Source organism: Zootoca vivipara, chromosome 14 (genome assembly GCF_963506605.1).
Source record: "Zootoca vivipara chromosome 14, rZooViv1.1, whole genome shotgun sequence".
Lineage (NCBI taxonomy): Eukaryota > Metazoa > Chordata > Lepidosauria > Squamata > Lacertidae > Zootoca > Zootoca vivipara.
This window is the reverse complement of record NC_083289.1, coordinates 52,974,724-52,996,453: the sequence shown is the minus strand read 5'-3', so window position 1 is coordinate 52,996,453 and position 21,730 is coordinate 52,974,724. Positions and strand designations below refer to the sequence as shown.

General features: G+C 49.4%; 1 protein-coding gene across 5 annotated transcripts in view; it reads left to right on the top strand.

Annotated features, from left to right (window-relative positions):
- TNRC18 (trinucleotide repeat containing 18) overlaps positions 1-21,730 on the top strand; it is a 128,856-nt gene that overhangs the window by 61,153 nt on the left and 45,973 nt on the right. For all 5 annotated transcript variants that reach the window (XM_060282619.1, XM_060282618.1, XM_060282620.1 and 2 more), the window contains exons 6-13: positions 4,811-4,913; positions 7,121-7,326; positions 8,401-8,547; positions 13,107-13,294; positions 14,327-14,747; positions 16,932-17,909; positions 19,844-20,016; positions 21,495-21,631. In XM_060282619.1, the coding sequence (XP_060138602.1) occupies positions 4,811-4,913; positions 7,121-7,326; positions 8,401-8,547; positions 13,107-13,294; positions 14,327-14,747; positions 16,932-17,909; positions 19,844-20,016; positions 21,495-21,631 (2,353 nt within the window). The remainder of the gene's footprint in view (positions 1-4,810; positions 4,914-7,120; positions 7,327-8,400; positions 8,548-13,106; positions 13,295-14,326; positions 14,748-16,931; positions 17,910-19,843; positions 20,017-21,494; positions 21,632-21,730) is intronic.

Here is a 21,730-nt window from a genome sequence, read left to right as displayed (position 1 = left end):
CGTATCCATCAGTCCGTCTGCCACCAATGGTCAGGCCAGCGCTTTTGTTTCGGGGCCTCGTTTTTCTGGCAGACACCCCCCTGCTCTGCCTCGCACCCGGTTCCCACAGCACCCCACCACCCCGCCCACCGCTTTGGCTGGAGCCAGGAGATTGGGGGGGGGGCTGCCAGCCCATGGAGGGGATTTGTTTGTCTGAGCTGGTTTGGAGAGAGGGCCCCCCCAACCCTTGCCCTGCACCGCCCTGGCCGCCCCACCCTGGCCGCCCTCCCCGCCTGCGTTAAACATAATTTACTGAGCAGAACTAAAAGCCTGCAAACAAGGCTTGCATTCTGCCAGGCTGCCCAGGCAGTTGCTAAGCGATGGAATTGGCTTTCAGAAAGAAAACAAGGCCTGCCTTTCTCTCCAGCCATGTCCGCCCCCTTTCCCCTCCTGGTCCTGGTGTGCCAAGAGACATTTTCACTAATAACATTAGTTCGCTTGCGCCGAGTGGAGGGCGCATGAATGCTCAGAACCGTTTCCCCCCCCACCCTTAAGAGAAAAGCAAGTAAACCTACACTCCTTTAATGCGGGGGCACTGGTTGCCAAGGCAACGGGGGCCGGGGTTTCTCCCCCCCCCTTTCCTGGCTTTAGCCTGCGCATAACTGATTGAATTTCGAAGGCGCTTCGTGCGTCAAACGTCGGGCGTATTTTATCGAGACAAGACCGGCCATTGAGTTGCTGGAGACAATTGCAGGGGGGGCTATCTTGTTGCAGAAATGGGGTGGGTGACATTTATTTGCAAGTTGTGTGTTGCGGGGGGGGGGGAGAGCGAGAGAGCAAAGAGTATTATTATTTGCAGTCAGGCTTCACAATGAACCGCTGCAGCAACAAATAGTCTGGAATAATAATAATGCGGCTTGCAAAAATAAACATCACGCTGGTTGTTTGTTTGGTTTCAAGCTGTTCTGGCCCACGCGAGAGTGGCAGGGAGTGTGTGTGTGTCTGTGTGCAGGAGACGGAGTCCAGGCTGGCTCCAACCCAGCAACCCCCCCCCCCCCGGAGAAGCGGCCAAGCATTTCATTAAATAAATAAAGTGCACTGCATTGGGGGGGGGGTTAGCGTGGTGGAAACGCCATTGCAGCGAGGGGCACCCCCAAGGCTGCCTGTTGGCCGGGCTTAGTTAGCAGGTGCAAAAAGAACCTCAAATCAGCTGGCGCCAAGCCCTCCGCATTTGGGTTGTGGACTCTGGCTGGCATGCCCTGTTGGGAACGCTGGGCAAAGAAGTTTGGGAGACCGAAAGCAGCAAGGGCCCAGCCCTCATAGGCTCTCCGTGTTTTCGCCAGCAAAACTAGTGAGGTGTTTCGAAAATCTTTCGCAAGGGAGCCCTGTTTATAACGCAATTATAGCCCCGTGTGCATTTTGCTCAGTCTGTAGAGCACAATCCTCTTCATCTCAGGGTTGCGGGTTCGAGTCCCACGTTGGGCAAAAGATTCCTGCATTGCAGGGAGTTGGACTAGATGACCCTCAGGGTCCCTTCCAATGCTCCTCTCCTCTGATTCTATGATTTCATTTCCTTCTGACCTCACTCTTTACCACTCTGCAATATATGTACCTGCAAGGCAGGATAGGACTTTGTGTCTATGATGGAGCAGAGCCCATCTTGCCCTAAGAAATGTGCTAGGCTTTGAAGGTGCCACAAGATTGTGTTTCCTGCAAAAGGAGATCCCCTCTGGAAGCGGTGACTCTCCCGCTCTTCACACCTAGAGTCATTGCTTGCAGCCTCTGTGTGCTTCCCGATCTCCATTTGCTGGGATGGCCCTCACCTTATTTTTTGGAGGGCGGAAAATATCTGTACCTAGAAAACCAGCAACATATTTTCTCCTTGATTTGGTTTAAAAAGACAAACCCAAAACCCAAAAATCCTTTCTTTGCATCCCTTGTTAAAACGTTAGCTAGACTCATCATACGTACTTTAGGGTTTTCCTCCCTTCAGCGGAATGAGCAACAAATTCAGCAGCGGAGAGAGTGAAGTCATAACACATTTCCATCTCAAGAGGGCAGAGGGACTGTAAGAATCTCTGGGGAGTAATTGCGTCGGCCGTGCGCCTCCAAAAATGCATGGACGTTGAACACCAAAACACCAAGCAGCCTGCCATTTTGCACAGCCGAGCTGCACTTAACGCTTCTCTAGCATATTCTAGCATCTTCAATCTGAAGGTGCGCTGTTTTCTTTTCCTTCAAATTAGCGCAAAGCAGGACTCTTCCACAGCAAATCCATGCCACGTACAGCTGCTGTATGCCTTCCGACCCCTAAGGGTCATCTAGGGTCAACCCACTGCCAATGCAAAAATCACAGCTAAAGATGGGGAGGGGGTGGTCCTTCCTAGGAGAATCGTGGTGTGAGAAGCACACCCCACGTTTTGTCTGCAGAAGGGGGGCTCTCCCTTCCTTTTCCCAGCGCACCTGCATGTCTGATTTGTGCACATCAAAACCAGATCAAAAGTGTAGCTCTATGCTTAATGAATTTAAGACTTCTGAACATTTCAGGACTGCAGTCTGGGTGCCAATTCTCTCTCCCACCCCAAGTGTGCCTATGAGGCATTGAAATGTGAAAGAGCAGCATGTTGTACTTTTTGTCCATCAAATAATTTTTGAAGAGAAATCTAAAAGTGCACATGGAGTAAATGATGCCATTAAAATGTGCTGATAGCTATTTTCTAAATATAAGGAGCTATACAAGTTTCATTCTTCCCTGGTCTGCGGAACAGGGCAGTTTACTCCTCTAATTCTGAGAGTGCCTTGAATCTGCTCCTTCCCAGCATCCTAGACTCACTTTTCCGAGTGTAAGGCTGCAATCCTAATCCCATTTCCCTGGGAGTAAACCCCATGGAAGTGAACAGGATTTATTTTTGAGTAGACATAGGATTATGTTGTTAATCTGCCCCTCACTTCCTCCAGTCCTGTTTTAAAAGCAATTAGGCACAGCTTCCTTAGGTGTTTACTGGTGTTATTTAGTAGGAAGCTAATACAGTGGTACCTCGCAAGACGAATGCCCCGCAAGACGAATTTTTCGCAAGATGAATGTGTCTTGCGATCTGATGGTGACTCGCAAAACGAATTCGTTTTGCAAAAAATTCATCTTGCGAATTGCCGTTTCCCATAGGAATGCATTGAAATTTAATTAATGCGTTCCTATGGGCAAAAAAAGAAATTTCAATGCATTCCTATGGGAAACCGCGATTCGCAAGACGAATTTTTCGCAAACCGAATTGACTCGCGGAACGAATTAAATTTGTCTTGCGAGGCACCACGGTACTGATTTTTAAACCATCATTTTGCATTGACCAACCAGTTTTTGCAATATTGTGGTGGATGCATTTTTACATTTCCAGAGCGAAAGATCAGGGATGGGGGTTTGTTGCAGGACAAGCAAAGGTTTTCTGGCACTGTGAATGTTTATTTTTCTTTACCTGAATGGCATTATGTATTTGTACCTTTCTTTTGTCCCAGGAGCTCAAGGCTGTAAATTAATAATAATAATAATAATAATAATAATAATAATAATTATAATAATTTATACCCCGCCCATCTGGCTGGGTTTCCCCAGCCGCTCTGGGGGGCTTCCAACAAAACATTAAAAATACAATCTTGTCTTCCCTTTCCCTCTCCCCCTTTAAAACTTTCACAGCAGTCCTTTGAGGTAGGCTAGACTTGGAGTCAGTAGCCCAGACATCAAAGTTGTGAAACTGCATGTACTTAGAGTATTTTTTGGTTGTTTTTATTTATCAGGGTTGCCAACTTTTCTTTGTTTTTGTCTTCTGTAAGTATTCGAACTCGAGGGGGGGGAGCTGTTTTGTGGCTGTGTGCATGTTTATTCTTCTTTCCATCAATGGCCCTATATATTTAGAGCTTGCTTTTCCTCCCAGGAGCACATGGTTGAGTACACCCTCCCCTTTTATCTTTGCAACAGCCCTGTGAGGTAGGATAGGGAAAGTTAATATATATGCCTAAGGAGCAGTTCTTGCCAATAGATTGCAGGTGTGGGTAGGCACAACCCAGAAACAGTTTACCAGGGCCTGGAAAATCCTGTTGACATCCCTGTAAGTGGGAACTGCAGCCCATCGCACAAGCTTCCTTGTTTCATGAAAGCATCCCTCTTATCAGGGGCACAAAATCATTTCCAGAAGCAAATGATAACACATTTATTGCATGATTCAGTCTCGGTTCTTCACGACATTGAGTCTTGTGTGATCCAGAAGCTTGCACACCCTCACGCCAACCTAAACCGTCTCCTCGTAGATAAGACACCATACCTAATGCATAGCTTTCTGCAGGCCTGACATTGACACGTGGCAGCTGCCTGCAGGACCTACAGCCTCAAAAAAACAGAAAATCCCAGGTGGCTGGGCCTGGAAGCCAACTTTTTGATGCCCTGCAGTGGTTCCTGACATGAGATTGCTTTGGGACATTGTGGGGAATTGAAGGGAAGTGTTTGGGCTTCACATTAATTTCCCACACTGCGCCAAACTGGTGTGGCAGAGGGCATTGTGGGAAGTTTACATGCCAGCTCCCAACTGCTGTTACTGCCACAACCAACCAGGTTGAATGATTTAGGAGGGGTCCCATCAGCGTCGCCAAAACCAGAAGCCCATCTTGACTCTCAGGACATAGATTTGCACCATAAGTTGGTCCTCCCATGCTCTGCTATGGCCTTCCCACAAAGAACCGCAGTTCTATGGGAGCGGGACGGAACTAGAGCACTCAGCACCCACCCAAATCCCCCCGGCGTTGATCTTGTTCTCTTGCCAACTGTCCTGCTCGTGACTTCCAGGACACGGACGCTCCGGCGAGGACTGTGGGGACGACCGGCCGCGCCACCGAGACAGCCACCTCCTGGCGAGTCGTCTGGAACGAGACCAGGAGAAGCTTCTCAGGTGACGCCCCTGCGGGGTGGGCTGTACGCAGCGCAAGTTGTGCTTGTGGGAGCTGCTTGGCAGCTGGGGTTCCGGGAACGTTAGACTGCCAGGAAGATCTGGGCACAGAGGGGAGTTTCTGGGCAGTTTCTTCCCAATTCTGTGTCTCCGTTTGGTGGGTGGTGGAGGAACTGAATGGGGGCTAAACAGCTGCTTCTGGGAAACATGAGATGTTGCCCCCCTGTCCCGGTCTGGGGCTTCTGATTGGGGGATTCTGGTTGGCCACTGTGGAAAACAGGATGCTGGACCAGAGGGGGTCTCTCTGGTCTGTCCTCCTCCTCCTCCTCCTCCTCCTCCTCCTCCTCCTCCTCCTCCTCCTCCTCTTTTTATTCACTCAAGGTGGCTCACAAAATTTTAAAAAATGCAGATGAAACACACATAGATGAGAACAGGTGGCACTGTGGTTAAACCACTGAGCCTCTTGGGCTTGCTGATCAGAAGGTCTGCGGTTCGAATCCCTGTGACGGGGTGAGCTCCCGTTGCTTGGTCCCAGCTCCTGCCAACCTAGCAGTTCGAAAGCACATAAAAAATGCAAGTAGATAAATAGGAACCGCTACAGCGGGAAGGTAAACGGTGTTTCCATGTGCTGCTCTGGTTTGCCAGAAGTGGCTTTGTCATGCTGGCCACATGACCTGGAAGCTATACGCCGGCTTCCTCGGCCAATCATGTGAGATGAGCGCGCAACCCCAGAGTCGGTCACGACTGGACCTAATGGTCAGGGGTCCCTTTACCCTTTACCTTAACGAGCATTTAAGCTACCTGTGAGGTTAAAGCAATACAAAAATCAGATTTGTTAAAATACAGATGGTATAACAGCAAAGCTCTTTCCTTAAAAAGCAGTCAGTTCCCAAAAGGACTGCCATAATAATAATAATAATAATAATAATAATAATAATAATAATAATAATCTTCGCCTGCCAGCGGAAGGGAGCAAGCCTGGCCTCCTTAAGGAGGGAGTCCCAAAGCCTTATGTTCTTAGTTTAATTCCCGTGCCTTGAAATAAATGTCATCTCTATAATACGCCCCCAGTATGCCAGTGCATCAAAGTTTTAAAGATGCTTTCACTATTTTATCACTTGTGGTCTACTGCCCTGGGCTACTTTGGGACGGTGGTCAGAATATACATTTAATAAACAAATGTGGAACTTGAAATTCAGAATTTTGTTTACAAAATAGCATAATGCATTTTAAGCTGTGGTTATGATTAATCTGATATATGGTACCATAATGGCACTTCCCGGCACTTTATAACAACTCTGGAGGGCAGAAAGTTTCTACAGTTACTCTGACCCCCCCCCCCAACGAAACAAAAAAGAAAAAAGCCAGCCCACCCCCAATTTGGGCCACTTAGGGTTGCATAGAATGGAATTTTTTTTACATGTTTATTCAAAATAAATCCCATCAATTTATTCCCAGAAAAGTATACACAGAAAAGTAAGCATACAATTACAGCCTAAAGAAAAGCACTTCCTTTTTTTTGAAACTTACATCATACATCATATTCCATAACAACAGTACTCTTCATTTTTACAAAAACCAAATCAAAAAAGAAAAAGGAAAAAAGGAAAAAAGAAACCCCCTCCCTTTTCATCCCCCCTTCTTTTCCCCTCCCTCTACCCCCCTTGGACTTCCTGTCAGTACCTGATATATGATCAATATTATAACCCAGATGTACATAACTCAATAAGATCTTCTACATTCAACATCTAATACATTACTTTCTCTTGGGGGCGTCTTGGTTAAACAAAAGTTCTAATAGTTCATTCTCCAAGATCATTCAAATGCTTGCATAGACAACAAACCCTTACTATATGTTTGCACGTATTGTTTGTATCTTTCCCAATTTCCCATAAATAGAATGGATATTTATGGGTGTGTCAGGAGACTGTGGAACTGAAACCAAATTCCTGGGCTGTGCGTGTGCCCAGGGGAAGATGTACGTAGTGCCCAGAATTGGGCACAGGCCTCCAGGTGTGTTCTGACCCAGGCAGAATAGTGGAGTACTGTGATTTCACTTGATCAGGACTATATACTTCTGTTGATGCAGCCTAGAATAGCTATGGAGCCCTTGCGGCTGAGAGGAGTTATAATCTAAACAATTGGCGGGCACCGGGTTGGCCAAGGCTGCCCTCGCTCCTAACCCTTTCCCTCGTCTTTCCTCCCCTTAGAGAGAGCAAAGAGCTGGCCGACTTTGCACGGATACATCCTGCCGGCTGTGCTGCGAACGGCTTGAACTCCAACCTCATGGTGACTGGGGGCCCCCCCTTGACTGGCTCAGGGCGGTGGTCCGCCGACCCGGCGTCCCACCTAGCGGCCCATCCGTGGCTGCCCAGGACCAGCAGCTCCTCAATGTGGTTGGCGGGGCACCCCTACGGTGAGTCTGTGGGGCAGGGGTTCCGCTCACTGGCGGGATCGCAGGATTTGACCGGCACCTACTGAACTTGAGGGGCGGGCGAGTGGGCAGGCAGAAGGTCTCTGCTCTTGTGGGGAGGGGAAGCATCCATGTGGGCAAATAATCTGTGAAGGCCTCACCTGGAGCAGTTTTGTTCCAGCGGCAACATTTCCTGGACTGCTGTTTCCCAAGACAGAGTGCCAGGTCATTCATTCATTCCTTCATTCACTTATATGCCACCTTTCATTGGAAGATCACAGGGCAGTTTGCAATATACCGTATTGGTCCAAATATAAGCGCACCTGAATATAAGCCGCACCGCACCTTTAAAATTCAAGGGAAAAAAGGAAAAAAGACAATACCCGAATATAAGCTGTTCCTTTAAATTCCGCAGGCACTCAATCCTGTTCCGTTTTACCATATGTCTGTTTTAGCAGTGATATCGTAAAAGCCAATTTTTGCAAGGCTGTGAATTTAAGCTGCACTTTCACTTTTCACGGTCGGAATTTTGAAAAAAATTGTGGCTTATATTCAGGCCAATACAGTATAAACACAAAAATGCATAGCGTAGTAACAGACTTAAACAATACCAGTTTAAAAGGCCATAGATGGTTTCATTAGCCAAAGGCCTGGGAGAAGAGGAAGGTTTTCCCCCCACCTCAAGTTGCGTAGTGAAGGCGCCAAGAGAGCCTTGAGAGGGAGAGCATTCCACAAATGGGGAGCCACTGCAGAAAAGGCCCCGTTCTCGTGTTGCCACTCTCCGGACTTCCTGCGGAGGAGCAACATGAAGAAAGGCCTTGGATGGTGATCACCGGGTCTGGGGCGGTTCAGATGGGGAGAGGTGGTCCTTGAGAGAATTGTGGACAGGAGCCGTTTAAGACTTTATAGGTCAGAACCCGCACTTTGAATTGGGCCCGGAAATTGATTGGCAGCCAGGCTGGGATGAGTGTAATATGAGTGAGCAACCCGGCTGCCGAATTCTGCACCAGCTGAAGTTTCCGAACCGTCTTCAGAGGCAGCCCCGCGTATAGTAATCTCTAGTCATTTTTCTCTTAGGTCTCGGCCACCCTTCGTTGCACCAAGGGATGAGTCCTGGCTTCCCCGCTGGCATGGGGGGAGCACTCCCTTCTGCCTACCAGTTTGCCAGGGACCCTCAGTCTGGCCAGCTTGTCGTGATCCCCAGTGAGCACCTTCCGCACTTTGGTGAGTACCTAAGCAAGGAGGGATGGCTTGGAAGGCTCTTTTCTGGGGCGGGGGAGCTTTGTGGATGCTAGGTCTCCCTTCACCCTCAAAAGCCCAGGGCCCAAGCCATGGCTGTTTCCCTTTCTTCCAGCTTGGCCCCGAGGCCATGTTTCCGCAAACCTCACTCAGCTGTCCATCACTGATGGGCAGAGTTCAATCCTGTTAGGGCAGAGCGTTCAATCCTGCGGGGAACACCGTGCCCTAGCACATTTCTGCAGGACTGAGCCCTCTTGCAAGCGAGCGAGACCCCTCTTGCCAATTCTTGTGGGTTGGCTTTGACAGGCAGGTCAGATCACCCACCTGTCAGACACCTGATGCCATGACATCAGATGACTGACAGGTCTGTGACTCCTGTCACAAGTTGGCCCACTGGGGTGGAGGAGATAAAGATTTGGCCCGCCATGCCGAAAAGGACCCCCATCCCTGGATTACACGCATCACAGAAAGTGCTGGAAAGCTTTAAATATGGAGGAAGAAGTCAGGCCCCCTTCACTGTCACCCAAAGCACCCACGATTTTAGCTAGTTTATTATATTTATAAATCGCTTCACACAAACATAGGCACCCTGAAGCGACTTGCAATAATAAAATGCAAAAAAATGGGTAGCCTTCTAAAAACAAGTAGCTGAGGGGGCTGGCAGAGGAGGCAAGCGGGGGGCAGTATCCCTTTGGGTCTTCTGTAGCTGTGACATTAATGGAGCTAAGATTTTCAAGATGTTTTGATACACCCAACTTTTCCCCATGGAGGTGTATTCATGGGAACATTTCCCTCTCAAAAATAATGGTGCATATTTGATGGCAGGGGGCAGCTTTTCCTGTCTTAAGACATTTCTTAATGTCTGTGTGTATAGGTTCTATTAATGTGGCCTTGCAAGGAACTTGGCAGTGTGTGGAATTCAGCATCCTGAGAATCACAGCCCTCCCCCTTTTAAAAAAAAGCTTATCAGAACAGGTTTCTAGCCCGTGTGACTATGTTGTTGTTTAGCCGTTTAGTCGTGTCCAACTCTTCGTGACCCCATGGACCAGAGCACGCCAGGCACTCCTGTCTTGCACTGCCTCCCGCAGTTTGGTCAAACTCATGTTCGTAGCTTCGAGAACACTGTCCAACCATCTTGTCCTCTGTCGTCCCCTTCTCCTAGTGCCCTCAATCTTTCCCAACATCAGGGTCTTTTCCAAGGATTCTTCTCTTCTCATGAGGTGGCCAAAGTATTGGAGCCTCAGCTTCACGATCTGTCCTTCCAGGGAGCACTCAGGGCTGATTTCCTTCAGAATGGAGAGGTTTGATCTTCTTGCAGTCCATGGGACTCTCAAGAGTCTCCTCCAGCACCATAATTCAAAAGCATCAATTCTTCGGCGATCAGCCTTCTTAATGGTCCAGCTCTCACTTCCATACATCACTACTGGGAAAACCATAGCTTTAACTATATGGAGCTTTGTCGGCAAGGTGATGTCTCTGCTTTTTAAGATGCTGTCTAGGTTTGTCATTGCTTTTCTCCCAAGAAGCAGGCATCTTTTAATTTCGTGACTGCTGTCACCATCTGCAGTGATCAAGGAGCCCAAGAAAGTAAAATCTCTCACTGCCTCCATTTCTTCCCCTTCTATTTGCCAGGAGGTGTTGGGACCAGTGGCCATGATCTTGGTTTTTTTGATGTTGAGCTTCAGACCATATTTTGCGCTCTCCTCTTTCACCCTCATTAAAAGGTTCTTTAATTCCTCCTCACTTTCTGCCATCAAGGTTGTGTCATCTGCATATCTGAGGTTGTTGATATTTCTTCTGACAATCTTACTTCCGGCTTGGGATTCATCTAGTCCAGCCTTTCGCATGATGAATTCTGCATATAAGTTAAATAAGCAGGGAGACAATATACAACCTTGTTGTACTCCTTTCCCAATTTTGAACCAATCAGTTGTTCCATATCCAGTTCTAACTGTAGCTTCTTGTCCCACATAGAGATTTCTCAGGAGACAGATGAGGTGATCAGGCACTCCCATTTCTTTAAGAACTTGCCATAGTTTGCTGTGGTCGACACAGTCAAAGGCTTTTGCATAGTCAATGAAGCAGAAGTAGACGTTTTTCTAGAACTCTCTAGCTTTCTCCATAATCCAGCGCATGTTTGCTATTTGGTCTCTGGTTCCGTGTGACTATAGGTAGAGGTTATTACAATGTTATAAGAAATTTCTGCTGAAATCCCAGAAGCCAGAGGGGGAACTGAGGGATTTCCAGAGATCGGTCTTTGTGTGCCCATGTGGGCATGGCGACATGATGCAAAAACTGGCAAATACATACCTAGCTGCCCAGTTTGTAGAATTCAGAATGCAGCAGTTTTGGGCAGGCGAAAATGCAACGAATGTGTAGCCTTAAGTGTGGTCAGATCACAGGCACATACGTCCACATGTGGTGGGAATGTCCCAAATTTGAACTCTTCTGGGCAACGACCATACGAGAAATATGCAAAATAACTAAGCAAGTATTAGAAGTCACCCCAGAACTGGCCCTACTAAATATCTTCCAAGACAATAATGCCCACTCCCATCACAAAGAGCTCATAGCCCACCTACTCTCAGCAGTCAGAAACATCATAGCCGGACACTAGAGAGACTTGTCAGGAGTAAGACTTGCCAGTACCAAATAGTATGGGGAACAGCCTTATTAGAAAAACCAACCAATAAGCGTAAACTGACATGGGGACAAATAGAAGAAGACTCCTTCACCCCGGTTTGGTTCCCCTTTATCACATACACAGCCCAACAAGACAACGACAAGAATCCACTAACAGAATACGAATAAATCTGGTTAACCTGATTCAAAAACATTCACCCACCCCACTCACACATGAAAACAAAGTTCACCACAGCCAGTCACAAACAAACAACCACACTCTAGGCCATGGGTAGGCAAACTAAGGCCTGGGGACCGGATCCGGCCCAATCACCTCCTAAATCTGGCCCGCAGACGGTCCGGGAATCAGCGTGTTTTTATATGAGTAGAATGTGTGCTTTTATTTAAAATGCATCTCTGGGTTATTTGTGAGGCATAGAAATTCGTTCATCCTTCTCCCCCCCCCCCGAAATATAGTCCGGCCCCCCACAAGGTCCGAGAGAAAGTGGACCGGCCCCCTGCTGAAAAAGTTTGCTGACCCCTGTTCTAGGCCAACCCCAACTTCTCTCACCACCAAAGGAACACAAGCGAATAGTAAAGAGAACCCGCACAAGCGACGCGGACACGAAACCCCAGACATACACTAAGTCAGTGTTTCTCAACCAGTGTGCCTCCAGATGTTTTGGGACTACAACTCCCATCATTCCTGACCACTGGTCTTCCTAGCTAGGGATGATGGGAGTTGTAGTCCCAAAACATCTGGAGGCACACTGGTTGAGAAGCACTGCACTAAGTGAAATAGAAACATCGCCACCTGACCCCCGTCCCCCCTCCACCTCTTTCCCCCCTTTTCTTCCTAAACTGATCTATAGAAAATGTAACCTAAAAAAAAGAGACATTGCACATACTTTTGCAAATAAAGAATACGTTTTTTTTAAAAAAAGTGTGGCCAGATGCAGGGGAAAATATTTTTTAAAAATTCCTTCAGTAGCACCTTAAAGACCAACTAAGTTTTTATTTTGGTATGAGCTTTCGTGTGCATGCACACTTCTTCAGATACACTGAAATAGGAGTCCCCAGGCGCTTATGTAGAGAAGGGGTGGGGAGGGGGTGGGGAGGGGAGGGGGTATCACTCAGAAGGGTGGTGGAAGTGGGTGATTGACTGATAGCTGTTGATGACCAAAAACGACTGCAAATGGTTTTGCATGAAAAAGCAAGGGTTGATAATAATAATAATAATAATAATAATAATAATAATAATAATAATAATTTATTATTTATACCCCGCCCATCTGGCCGGGTTCCCCCAGCCACTCTGGGCGGCTTCCAACAAAACAGAAATTCTAAAATACAATACAATGAGATGGCTGAAGATCGCTTTATCATGTATAATGAGATAAGAATCCTATGTCTCTGTTCAAACCAGGTCCCTCCATGGTTTTGAGCTTGGTGATAAGTTGTAATTCAGCAACTTCTCTTTCCAGTCTATTTCTGAAATTCTTTTGTAGTAAGACAGCTACTTTGAGATCTTGTATAGAATGTCCTGGGAGATTGAAGTGTTCTCCTACTGGTTTTTCTGTCTTCTGGTTCCTGATGTCAGATTTATGTCCATTTATATTTGTTTGTGCCCCTTTGGATCCCGAGGGAGAGAACACTCAGTCGGTAGAGCGTGAGACCCTTCATCTCAGGGCTGTGGGTTCAAGCCCCACGTTCGGCAAACAATTCCCGCATCATCATCATCATCATTTATTGAATTTTTGTTGTGCCCTAAACCCGCAGGTCTCTTTGCAGGGGTTTGGAATCAATGACCCTCGTGGTCCCTCCCAGCTCTAGGCATCTATGAACATGTTGTGGGGTTTTTGTTTTGTTTTTTGAGTGGCGGTATGGTTGTGACTTCCTGTCCGCCTTGTCTCCCTCCGCAGCGGCGGAGCTGATGGATCGCGCGCCGCCTCTCTGGCCCGCCATGTACCCCCCGGTGAGGAGCTCCCTGCAGCATGCGCAGCAACTGCAGCTCCTCTCTCACCAGCAGCTGATCCGCCAGCACGAGCTCTACATCTTGCAGCAGCAAGCCGCACACGCCATGGAGCTCCACCGGAGTGCCCAGCTGGTGGTAAGTCCCCAAGCGCAAGGGCAAAACTGGCAACCCGCTCCAGCGACGCCAAAGGCCCCAGCCGCACCAGAGTTTTCTCCTTTCCGAAGTGGAAGGAAGCGGCTTTGCCCGACAAAGGGGCCTCCTCCGTGTTGGACTCGACTCCCACCGTCCCAGACGGCTTCTGACCCCCAGAGTTGCCACCCAAAACGCCCAGCAGGCCCCTGGTTGGGCAGGTTGCAGCTTGAAGTTTGGGAGGGGGGGAAGTCGTAGGTGGAACAATGGCTGGCTAAATTGGAAGCATTGTCAAATTGTTTATTTGTTGAAAAATTGTAAATAAAATGATTTTTTTAAAAAAAATTTTTTGCAGGTGCATGCAAATATTGGTGAATTCCGACAATTCCTAAAATGTTGTATATCTGCATTATTTGTTTACATTTTATATAATTCACACGCCGCTTGCTTGCTGCAAAAAACCTCAAAGCGGTTTGCATAAATAAATAAATAAAGCAAGCAAATGGAACCGAGAAAAAATCCACAAAAACGCTTACAAACATGACGAGAGCTATACAGTGGTACCTCTGTTTATGAACACATTTGGTTCCGGAAATCTGTTCATAAACTGAAGCGTTCATAAACTGAAGCGAACTTTCCCATTGAAAGTAATGGAAAGTGAATTAATCCGTTCCAGATGGGTCCGCGGAGTACTCAACCTGAAGCGTACTTAACCCGAAGCATGGGTGGAATTGGTTCCGGAAGTCTGTTCATAAACTGAAGTGTTCATAAACTGAAGCGAACTTTCCCATTGAAAGTAATGGAAACTGAATTAATCCATTCCAGATGGGTCCGCGGCATTCGTAAACCGAAAATTCGTAAACCAAGGTGTTCATAAGCCGAGGTTCCACTGTATTGCTAAAAGCAGATTGAAACTGCCTCCATTTTCTAAGGTCAAAATCCAGCTCTGCGCAAGTAATGAGCCGCCGCTATTCTTTTTCTAATGCCCTAATTATTCTTTTGCACCCTTCTCTCCCCCCCCCCCGCCCGCCCGTGCAGGAGAGGTTAAAAGCGAGCGAGCAGCGGGCAGAGATGGAGGAGAAGATGTCCAAGCGGAATCTGGATGGCGCCAAGTCTGGACTCGCCACCTCCGGCTCGGGCCTCCTGCGCCGGAAGCCCCCCGCCCTGTCGCCCAGCACCTCTGCCTCCTACAGCAAGGCCGTGAGTCCGCCTGCCCTGTCCCCCAGGGCGTCCCCTGTGCCCGTCCTCAAGGCGGAGGTGATCCAAAAGATGGAGGAGCCCCCAATGCAGCCAGCCTACTCCTACCCTGCCACCCCCATCTCCCACCCTTCCAGCCCGCCCCCCGCGTCTCCGCCCCCGGCCCCCGCCATCCCCCCGAAGGAAGAGGAGGAGCCCGACAGCGCAGAGAAGAAGGAGATGGAGAAGGAAGCCTCCAGCCCGTACCAGGCTTTGTTTCCAGGTAAGAGAGCCCAGCCCTGGGCAGGGAGCCCCCTTGCACTTGGATCCCGGGGTCCTTGTCTTCGAAAGACAATGTGCTCCCCCTCCACCATTCAGAAGTCATTGGCATGGGGAAAATGCATGGCTGGAGGGTGAAGCAGAAACGAGGGAAAACCCAGCAGGAGGAAGCTATAAGCTAGGGGCCAAATGGCTCCTCAAACCAAGGTTGCAGAATGTATTGTTTTCAGTTTGGGGCACGGCCGCTCTAAAGTCTTGTTTTTCAAGTGATGAGCTATCAGTTAAACACCTGGCTTAGTTCAGAAGACAACCTAATAATAATATTATTATTATTCCACCATTTGGCTTCTGTTTGTAGACAGAGGTAAAGTTCGCAAACTGGGACACTACTTCCGGTTTTGCGGAGTTTGTAAACTGAATAGTTCGTTAACAGGACTGTTCGTAAACCGAGGTACTACTACTAGTAGTAATAATTATTATTTATACATACATACATACATACATACATACATACATACATACATACTCTGCCCATCTGACTGGGTTTCCCCCGCCACTCTGCATGGTTCCCAACAGAACACTAAAAACAGAATAAAACTTCAAACATTAAAAACTTCCCTAAACAGGGCTGCCTTTAGATGTCTTCTAAAAGTAAAAAAAATTCCTTCAGTAGCCCCTTAAAGACCAACTAAGTTTTTATTTTGGTATGAGCTTTCATGTGCATGCACACTTCATCAGATACCACGTATCTGATGAAGCGTGCAGGTATCTGATGAAGTGTGCATGCACACGAAAGCTCATACCAAAATAAAAACTTAGTTGGTCTTTAAGGTGCTACTGAAGGAATTTTTTTATTTTGTTTCGACTCAGACCAACACGGCTACCTACCTGTTCTAAAAGTCAGATAGTTGTTTATTTCCTTGACATCTGGTGGGAGGGCGTTCCACAGGGCGGGCACCACCACCGAGAAGGCCCTCTGCCTGGTTCCCTGTAACTTCGCTTCTCGCAATGAGGGAACCACCAGAAGGCCCTCAGTGCTGGACCTCAGTGTCCAGGCTGAATGATGGAGACACTTCTTCAGGTATACCTCAGGTATAACCTTGAGCTAGGTTAAAAGCTTTGAGAACTTAAAGAAGAACAGTCACTTGATCCGGGGATATTCCACATCTATATTGGCCTCTTCCGACCTCCTTTTCTTAATGGTTACACAGACCATTCATAAGGTAGGAATATTTGTCACAACTGTGAGCAGGGCAGCGGGGGGAGGGAAGTCAAGCGGCAACAATTCACTATAACATTGTCAATAGGCATCAGGCTGTAGGGTCTGCCACACTAAACAGTTGGGTTCTTGCAAATGCAGAACAGGTATTATGGGACCTATTCTGCCAATCACAGCAGCCCAGGTGGCGGATGTGGGGCAAGGTGATCTCAATGCATGCCTTAACTAAAAACAATGTGGGTGCTTCTTGAGGAAGTATTTGTCATCCCGATCGATTGATGAATAACATTTAAACAGCTAAGACTTCTGCAGTCCTCTGCCAAACCCTGCTCACTCTTCCTTCTCATTCAAGCCTGTCTCTGCAAACAGAAGCGTTAGAAAAGTTCAATTTTAAAAATACATGTAAAAAAGTTCCCGTCTCCTGAATCCTGACTTCTGGTTGAGCGCAATTAGGGAAATCTTCCAGACTTGCTTTAGGAATTCTTCTCCCTTGGAAAGGAAGGAATTCCTCCTTCCTCCCTTTCTTGCAGTAATTTTATTCATTTTCAGATAAAGGTTGTGCAAGATTTTGCAAAACACAAGAGCTCTCACACGGGACCTGATCACAATGTACATAGCCCCTCTACAGTTACAGCTCTCTGTTGAACAAATGCAGGCATAAAATAAAACCGAAGTAAATAAATTGCAGGGACATAAGTGCCTGGAACTAATCATAACAGTTAAACAAGACGTGGCCCCTCTTGTCTGCCAAGGGAAACCAATGGGTGGCCATCTGTCAGGGATGCTTTAGCTGAGATTCAGGCACTGCAGGGGGTTGGACTAGAGGACCTTTGGGGTCCCTTCCAACACTACAATTTGATATAGCGTCACCATGTCAGCCATATTTGTTTGTAGAGGTGGGGTTGGGTCTTTGGGCTTCCTCCTTGCTTTCTGGCCATGATCCCAGCTTCTCTATCTCTCACCCTGCAGAGATTCCTTCGGGATACCCATTCCAGGCGCTCCCGGCTTCTTTCAGAAGACACTACCCATACCTCCTCCAGCCAACGGCAGCCTCGGACGCAGATGGCTTGGCGCCCGATGTCCCACTTCCCACTGGGGACCCCGAGGGCCTGGCCCTTTCCCCAGAGGTCAAGCCCACCCACCTCTCCCCATCCAAAATTGTGAAGCCCATGCGGGCGGGCGAAGAGGAGGAGGAGGAGGAGGAGGAGCCGGAGCCTCTTGAAGAACGGGTGAAGACGGAGCTGGAACTGGACACCAGCCACGAGGGGGGCATCTGCAAGCAGGCCGTGGGAGCTCTGGACCTGGCGGCCTCGGTGGCTGGACCACTCCAGGACGTGGGTGGCCGGGGGCTCCTCATGTGCCACGGCAAGGCCTTGAGCAGCTTGAGGCATGAAGAAGAAGAGGAGGAAGAAGGAGGAGGAGGAGAAGGTCTTCAGGATTGTCAGCCTGTGTACGAAGTGATGGCCTGCCCTGCAGATCTGGAGAGCCAAGAAGGGGCTGCAGGCGCTGATACCTGCCCTGTCCACGCCGACTACGAAGGTGCGTTGCTGCACCGGCCCACCAAGCAGGGGGAGGAGCTGCCTCTTTCCCCGGAGCTGCCTCACATCTGCTCTCCGCAGGGGAAGGAATTCCCCGTCCTCCTTCCAGAAGAGGAAGAGGAGCCGCTCCCGGAGGAGCCCTGCTGTGGGAGCGAGCCGGTCTCCTGCCTCGTCTCACCCCTGGATATCGAGCCGGACGACCCCCTGGCCGGGATGAACGCCCTGGTGGCGGCCGCCGAGTTGCCCCAGGCGTGCCCGCTGCTGGTGGGTGACGGCGTCACCCAAGAGGCGGTGGTGAACCTGGAGGTGTCCTCTAGCCTGTCTCCGGAACACACTTTCCTGCAGGGGATCACGCTGCTGAGCGAAATCGCCGAGCTGGAGCTGGAGAAGAGGAGGCAGGAGGCAGGAGGTGGGTTTGGGGGGCAGAGGGCTGCGTTCCTTGCACTGAACATTGCAGGACCTCAGTCTTGGTAAACATGCATGAGCTTGGACTGCAAAAGTCCGACTAGTGCCTCCTAGAGCATCTGATATTGCCTCTCTGCAGAGTCAGATCACGGGCCCATTTGGCCAGGATTGCCTCCTCTGACTTAGCAGACTCCGGAATCACAGGCAAGGGTCTTGCTCGTTCCCAGCTGCCTAAGATGCTTTTTAACTGGGTTGAACTGGGGAGGGCGGGGCTGCATCATGCAAAGCCCCCTTTTTTTGCCTCTGAGCCATGGCTCCTCTCGAAGACAAGGTGTGTTTGGGGGGCGCGAGGTCCTGGCCAGGAACAAGGCCTGCGTCAGTGCAAGGGACTGGAGAGGCTATGCTCAAAGACACATGCGCTGTACAGCCTTGTGAGGGAGCTGGGTATGTTTAGCCTGCACGATTGAGAGGTGACATGAGAGCCACCTTCAGATATCTTGAGGGCTGCCACGTGGAGCAAGCTTGTTTTCTGCTGCTCCAGATGGCGGGACCCCAAGCAAGGTATCCAGTTTACAAGGACTAAACATCAGGAAGAAAATTCTGGTGGAAAGAGCCGTTCAACAGCGGAACTGAACCCCAAGAGAGGTGGTAGACTCTCCTTCCTTGGAGATTGTTAAGCAAAGCTTGGAAGGCCACCTGTCGGGGATTCCTTAGCTAAGATTCCTGTGATTCCTCTCCTTGCCCACTGTTGGTTCACTGAGTGCCATGTTTTGCTCTTACTGCTGAACTAGGTCAGTTGCGGCTTGCTCATACTATAGTTTTCTTGGAATGGCCAGGGGCCCGCCTGGACCAGCTTCCTGTCAGGGCCGGCGCGTCCATTTAGGCGAACTAGGCAGCTGCCTAGGGCGCCAAAATGGAGGGGGCGCTGGCTAGCCTGCCCGCCGCACCCCGGTGCTGCCTGGGGCTGCCTCCTCCGCGCCTGTCACTGTTGAGCAGCTTCAGGCCGCTATCCCGAGGTGCGCGCGTGCCTGCGGAGAGTGGCCTGAAGCCACTCAACAACAGCTGACAGGTGCATTGGAGGCGGCCCCAGGCTCACGCTCCTTGTGCAAAACTCCGGAGGCGTGCGGGAGCGCGAGCCTGGGGCCACCTCGGCGTGCCTCTCAGCTGTGGTTTTTTTAAAAAAACTACTTTTTTCCTACTTTTTATTTTTTATTTATTTATTTTATTTTTTATTTTTTGTTAATTGGGGGGGGGCGGGGCGCCAGAAGGTGATCTCGCCTAGGGTGCAAAAAACCCTAGCATCGGCCCTGCTTCCTGTTCTTGCAGGGGCCTAGGAGAAGCCCACAAGCAAAGGCTGAGCTCAACAGCTCTCTCTCCCCGCCTGTAGTTCCTAGTCCCTGGTGTTCGGAGGCACGCTGCCTCCAGCAGTGGAGCCAGACCATAGCCATTGTGGCTGGTAGTCACTGGCGCCCTTGCGCATCGTGGTACCCATAAACCTCTTCTGAAGCTGCGCATGTCCGTGGCCACCCCTATGCCTTAGTACAGAAGCTGTGGAGTCCACTGCCTTAGTTGAAGAAGCCCATCAAATCTCCCACCATTCAGCTCTACTGAATGAACCTGGGTTCTAGAGTTATGAAAAAGGAATAGGAAGTTCTCCCTGTGGTCCACTCCCCCCCCCCAATATCCGTGCATTTGTGCTTTGAAGCGGGCTTCCAGTTCTGGTTTGTTGCCAAACTGTAGTCGTGTCACAAACCCAGGAGAGTTGGGAGAGGGAATCGGGGCAAAGGCTCGCGACACACAGCCAAGTCGTGATCTGGCTGTTTCATCCGGACCAGACCATTGTGTGTTACGTGTGTGTGGCTTAGGGCTGCCCCCCCCCTCTGTGAAACTGAGGCTTCTCCATCCTTCTAACCGAAGCCCAAACCGCCTCTCAAGCAGGTCTGGAGAGCTTTGCCGCCCGCCCGACCCTGGAGAGCCTGTTAGCGGCCAGCACTCAGATGCTCATGGAAGTCCTCTCGAACCCCTTTATGGACAGCTTGAAAAACATCCGCCTGCCCCGGGAACTGGATCCCAACAAAAAGTACAGCTGGATGCAGAAGAAAGACGAACCGGTGAGGAATTCTTTGGAGCTGACTTGGCTCTTAAAGGTGGTGATGGGGGAGGCATTGGGGGGAGGCAGCAATGATGTCAAGGTGCTCTGTGGGAGGGTGGGGGAACTCGCTGAGTGACAAGATGCAGCTGAAGCAAGAGAACCTTCTGAATTATTCTGTTGTTGTTGTTTAAATTTATATACCGCTGTCGCCCAAAGATAACAGGGCAGTTTGCAACATGAAAACAACATGCATAACAAGAAGAATAGAAAGACTTCCCCCCTCCCCCAGTAATTAGCCAAATCCCTGGGGAAAGATGAGTGTTTTCGCTTGGCACCTACAGATATGTAATGAGGGCGCCAGGTGAGCCTCCCTGGGGAGAGAATTCCTCAAATGGGGAGCCACTGCAGAAAAGGCCCCGTTCTCATGTTGCCGCCCTCCAGACCTCTCGTGGCGGAGGCATGAAGAAGGACCTCAGATGATGACCACAGGGTCTTAGGCCGTTGAGCACTTTAAAAGTTAACACAAGCACATGATGTGGACTCTAGAATCAAACTGGCAACTTAAAGTCACTCAGGCAGACTCAGTGCGTCATATGCTCTGAGCACCCTGCCCATCCGTTGAGCTTTGAAGTGAGCCACATCCGCAGGGCCTGCAAGTCTGAGCTGTTCCACCAGGACTTTGGGCAGGATGCGGGTTGACTTACTGTCTTTTGTATAAAACAAGCCCAAGGTAAAGGTAAAGGGACCCCTGACCATTAGGTCCAGTCATGACCGACTCTGGGGTTGCGCGCTCATCTCGCGTTATTGGCAAGGGAGCCGGCGTACAGCTTCCAGGTCATGTGGCCAGCATGACAAAGCCGCTTCTGGCGAACCAGAGCACCACACGGAAACGCCGTTTACCTTCCTGCTGGAGTGGTACCTATTTATCTACTTGCACTTTGACGTGCTTTCAAACTGCTAGGTTGGCAGGAGCTGGGACCGAGCGACGGGAGCTCACCCCGTCGCGGGGATTCGAACCACCGACCTTCTGATCGGCAAGCCCTAGGCTCAGTGGTTTAACTCACGGTGCCACCTGCTTCCCCAAAAACAAGCCCAAAGGAGGCCCCCAACCTGCTCACAGGTCCTTGTATGACCAGTGGAAACAGCTGGTCATGACAAGTATTAACCACTCTCAATTCCAACCTGATAATTGCCACCTGCCCAGATTTTAACTTGTCTGAATTAATTTTAAGATGTATTTTAATTAATGTTTTTATGCATATTGTGTTGTTTTTATGATGTTAGCTGCTCTGAGCCCAGCCTTGGCCGGGGAGGGCAGGATACAAAAATAAAAATATTTATTTATTTGTTTATTTATTTTATCATCATCTTGAGTAGCAAATGAGGCTGTGTTGTCTTCTGAGCTGCCCTCTCATCATTGCCCTCACTATCCTCTCTTCTTCTTCTTCTTCTTCCCTGCCTCCGTTCCTGCCGCATCCCCAACTCTTCTCCTCTCAGATGCACTCCATCAAGTCCGCCATCGAGAACATGGACCCTATGGAGCTGGACTTCAGGATGAGGCTGGCCGAGCTGCAGAGGAGGTACAAGGAGAAGCAGCGCGAGCTGGTGAAACTGCAGCGGCGGAGAGACTCGGAGTAAGTTGCCGCGGAGGAGCCCCCCATGGCCTTCCGCGGCTGCTTGGTTGGCGCCTCTGTCCCTAGACTTGCCTCCTTGGCTTTCCTCGTTCCGCTCTC